Genomic DNA, 3452 nt, shown 5'->3' on the forward strand with positions numbered 1-3452 from the left:
TCCCCAGATCAGCAGCAGCACCATTCCTCTGGCGGCCACTCTGGCAGCCAGCCGGGCTGGAAGCACTGGAGGATCCGTGCTTGGAGGCCTGGTCTCCAAACATGGGCCCTCAGGGCCAGATAGAAGGGAGGAGGTGGGAAGGGCCTGCACAGGACAGTTCTATCAGGGTCCTCCCAAGACCACGGGGCCCAGTGGGCAAGAGCATCAGGGTTCTTTCCTGCTTGTCAGGCAATCAGCTTCTTCATGAAAGCCTCCAGCTGATCCTCATCCTTGATGCCCACAAACTTGTCCACCACGTCCCCATTCTTGATGGCCAGCACGGTGGGCACAGCTGACACCTCATACTCTATGGCGAGATCTGTGTGGTCATCAATATCCATCTTGGCCATCACCACCTTTCCATGCTGCCTGGCCACCACCTTCTCTAACCTTGGCCCCAGGATCTTGCAGGGACCACACCACTGTGCATGAAAATCCACAACCACTGGTGTCTCACTGTTGACAACTCGGTCTTGAAAGTCAGGTCCATCCTGGATGTTAAAGGTTGTTGAACAGACTCTGGTGGTGTATAATGGCCAGACTTGGCTGGGTGTTACTGTCAGGTCACCAGGACTGTGTTGTGGGGTCTGCAGAGCCCTGGAGATGAGGGGTACCCACCAACCTTGAGGGGGTTTTCTGGAGATGACAGAGGCCAGGAACCTCCTCAGGAGAAGTCGCTGAGCCATCTCCCTGCAGCGCGAAATGCACAGCTCAGCCCTCCCTCCTGTCAAGGGCACTTCTCGCCAACATCCTTTCAGTTAGTGGTGTCTCTGTGATTAAATTCAGAGCAGAAACATCATGTAGCACTTACGGTTTTAGGCCTTAAGACAATAGAAGGTTCTCCTCCAACACTCTGTTTCCTTCTGCTGGTTGAAGCCATAGCAATCCAGCTTTGGCCAGGCACATGTTAGCAATGTCCTAGAAATGACACAGCAACATAAAGGCTCATCTACAAATGACTGCATGGAGTCGAGCTTCCCTGCTACCCTGGATTTTCCCCCAGGAACTATTATGTGAAGAAAAACAAGCTTCTCTGTTCTTTGAGCTTGCATTCTCAAATTTATTTATTTATTTATTTATTTTTTTGGAAGTTTTTATTTTTTTTTAATTTTTTTAAATAAATCTTTATTCAGATTATTACAATTATTTCTCCTTTTCCCCCCATAGCTCCCCTCCACCCATTTCCCACCCCACCTTCTGCCCTTACCTCCCCCTCACTGTCCTCATCCATAGGTGTATGATTTTTGTCCAGTCTCTTCATGAACCCCCCATACCCCTTTCCCCCTGAGAATTATCAGTCCACTCCCTTTCTATGCCCCTGATTCTATTATATTCACCAGATTATTCTGTTCCTCAGGTTTTTAATTCACTTGATTTTTAGGTTCGCTTGTTGATAGATATGTATTTGTTGTTCATAATTTTTCTCTTTACTTTTTTCTTCTTCCTCTTCTTTAAGAATACCTTTCAGCATTTCATATAATACTGGTTTGGTGGTGATGAACTCCTTCAGCTTTTTCTTATCTGTGAAGCTCTTTATCTGCCCTTCAATTCTGAATGATAGCTTTGCTGGGTAGAGTAATCTTGGTTGTAGGTTCTTGCTATTCATCACATTGAAAATTTCTTGCCACTCCCGTCTGGCCTGCATAGTTTCTGTTGAGAAGTCAGCTGACAGTCGTATGGGTGCTCCCTTGTAGGTAATTAACTGTTTTTCTCTTGCTGCTTTTAGTATTCTCTCTTTGTCTTTTGCTCTTGGCATTTTAATTATGATGTGTCTTGGTGTGGTCCTCTTTGGATTCCTTTTGTTTGGGGTTCTGTGTGCTTCCTGGACTTGTAAGTCTATTTCTTTCACCAGGTGGGGGAAGTTTTCGGTCATTATTTCTTCAGATAGGTTTTCAGTATCTTGCTCTCTCTCTTCTTCTGGCACCCCCATAATTCTGATGTTGGTATGCTTGAAGTTGTCCCAGAGTCTTCTTACATTACCTTCAACTTTTTGGATTTTTTTTTTTGCTTTTTGCTTTTTCGGTTGAGTGTTTTTTGCTTCTTTGTATTTCAATTCTTTGACTTGATTCTTGTGTTCCTCTATTCTGTTTTTGGGTCTCTGTATAATATTTTTTATTTCAGTCAGTGTATGTTTAATTTCTAGTTGGTCCTTTTTCATATCTTCGAGGGTCTCGTTATATTTATCGGCCTTTTCTAGGATATTCTTAAAAAGCCTTATAACCGTGGTTTTGAATTCTATATCCAGTCGTTTGTTTTCCTCCATTTCTTTCGTTTGTGATCTGATTCTTTGACGCCGCATTTTCACTGCTTCCCTGAGTTGGTAAGGTAGATATTTGTGCTAGGTTTCCAATATGGCCCAGTGGGTCTGCCTCCCCAGTTAACCTGAGGTGGACACTCTTGGTGCACCCCTTTGTGGACTGTGTGTACAGCCTTGTTGTAATTAAGTCTTTATTGTTGTTGGTATCACTGGGAAGAATTGACCTCCGGGCCAATTGGCTGTAAGGATCAGCTGTGTCTATGCTGGGAGAAGTTCGGTGCTGGAGACAACCTTATAGGATTAGACTTGCCAAATTGCAATAGCCTCTGTGCTCAGCTTGGATGGGGTAGAGTCTCAGTCTTGGCTTCCTGTCAGCCTTGCCCTTGCGCGCATGTGCGCTTTCAGTCCTTCGCCTTCCCCAGCTCGAGTCTCCGCCTGAGAGTCCAGATTCCCCCCACAAGAGCGTGGGTCCCCAGGGGCTCGCCTGGAACTGGGGTTCACTGCAGTCAGAACTGGGGCTCAGTGGAGTCAGGATCCTCTGACTCCCTTCCACTAGGGAAAGCCTATGGCAACCTCCGCAGCCTTTGTGCGCACTGGCCCGCGCGCGCCTTCAGACTTCTGCCTTTCCCAGCTCGAGTCTCCGCCCGAGAGTCCAGACTCCCCCCGTAAGAGCGTGGGTCCCCAGGGGTTCGCCCGGAACTGGGGTTCAGTGCAGTCAGAACTGGGGTTCAGTGCGGTCGGAGGCTTCCTTCCCCCTTCCGCCAGAGAAAGTCAGCCAGGCTCTCAGCCGCCCTTCCTCTCTGCGCGCACAAAGACCCTTTGCCGTACCTCCAATTCTCTGTGAGCTTTTCTCTTTCCTTCTAGTTGTAGAATTTTCACTCAGCCAGCTTTCCTGTGGTTCTGGATGGTGTCCGTTCTGTCTTTTAGTTGTAGTTTTGAAATTGTTGTGCGAGGCAGCAGTTTAGGTGTTTACCTATGCCGCCATCTTGGTTTCTCCTTGCATTCTCAAATTTAATGGGCCCAAGAATCACCTGGAGATCCTGTTAAACGGCAAATCCTGATTCAGTAGGTGTTGAGTGGGTATCTTGAGTGGGGCTTGAGATTCTGCATTTCTAACAAGTTTCTAAGTGATGTTAATGACGTTGGTCTAACTATA

General features: G+C 47.0%; 1 protein-coding gene across 1 annotated transcript; it reads right to left on the reverse strand.

The window, feature by feature from the left end:
- Window positions 1-213: 213 nt before the first annotated feature.
- LOC308236755 (thioredoxin, mitochondrial-like) lies at window positions 214-725 on the reverse strand (the record flags this gene model as incomplete). Its single annotated transcript, XM_080646741.1, has 1 exon — window positions 214-725. The coding sequence occupies one exon, from the start codon at window positions 723-725 to the stop codon at window positions 225-227; it is 501 nt and encodes a 166-aa protein (XP_080502867.1). The 3' UTR covers window positions 214-224.
- Between the last annotated feature and the right edge of the window lie 2727 nt (window positions 726-3452).

The sequence above is a fragment of the Plecotus auritus genome, assembly GCF_963455305.1.
Source record: "Plecotus auritus genome assembly, chromosome: 11".
Classification (NCBI taxonomy): domain Eukaryota; kingdom Metazoa; phylum Chordata; class Mammalia; order Chiroptera; family Vespertilionidae; genus Plecotus; species Plecotus auritus.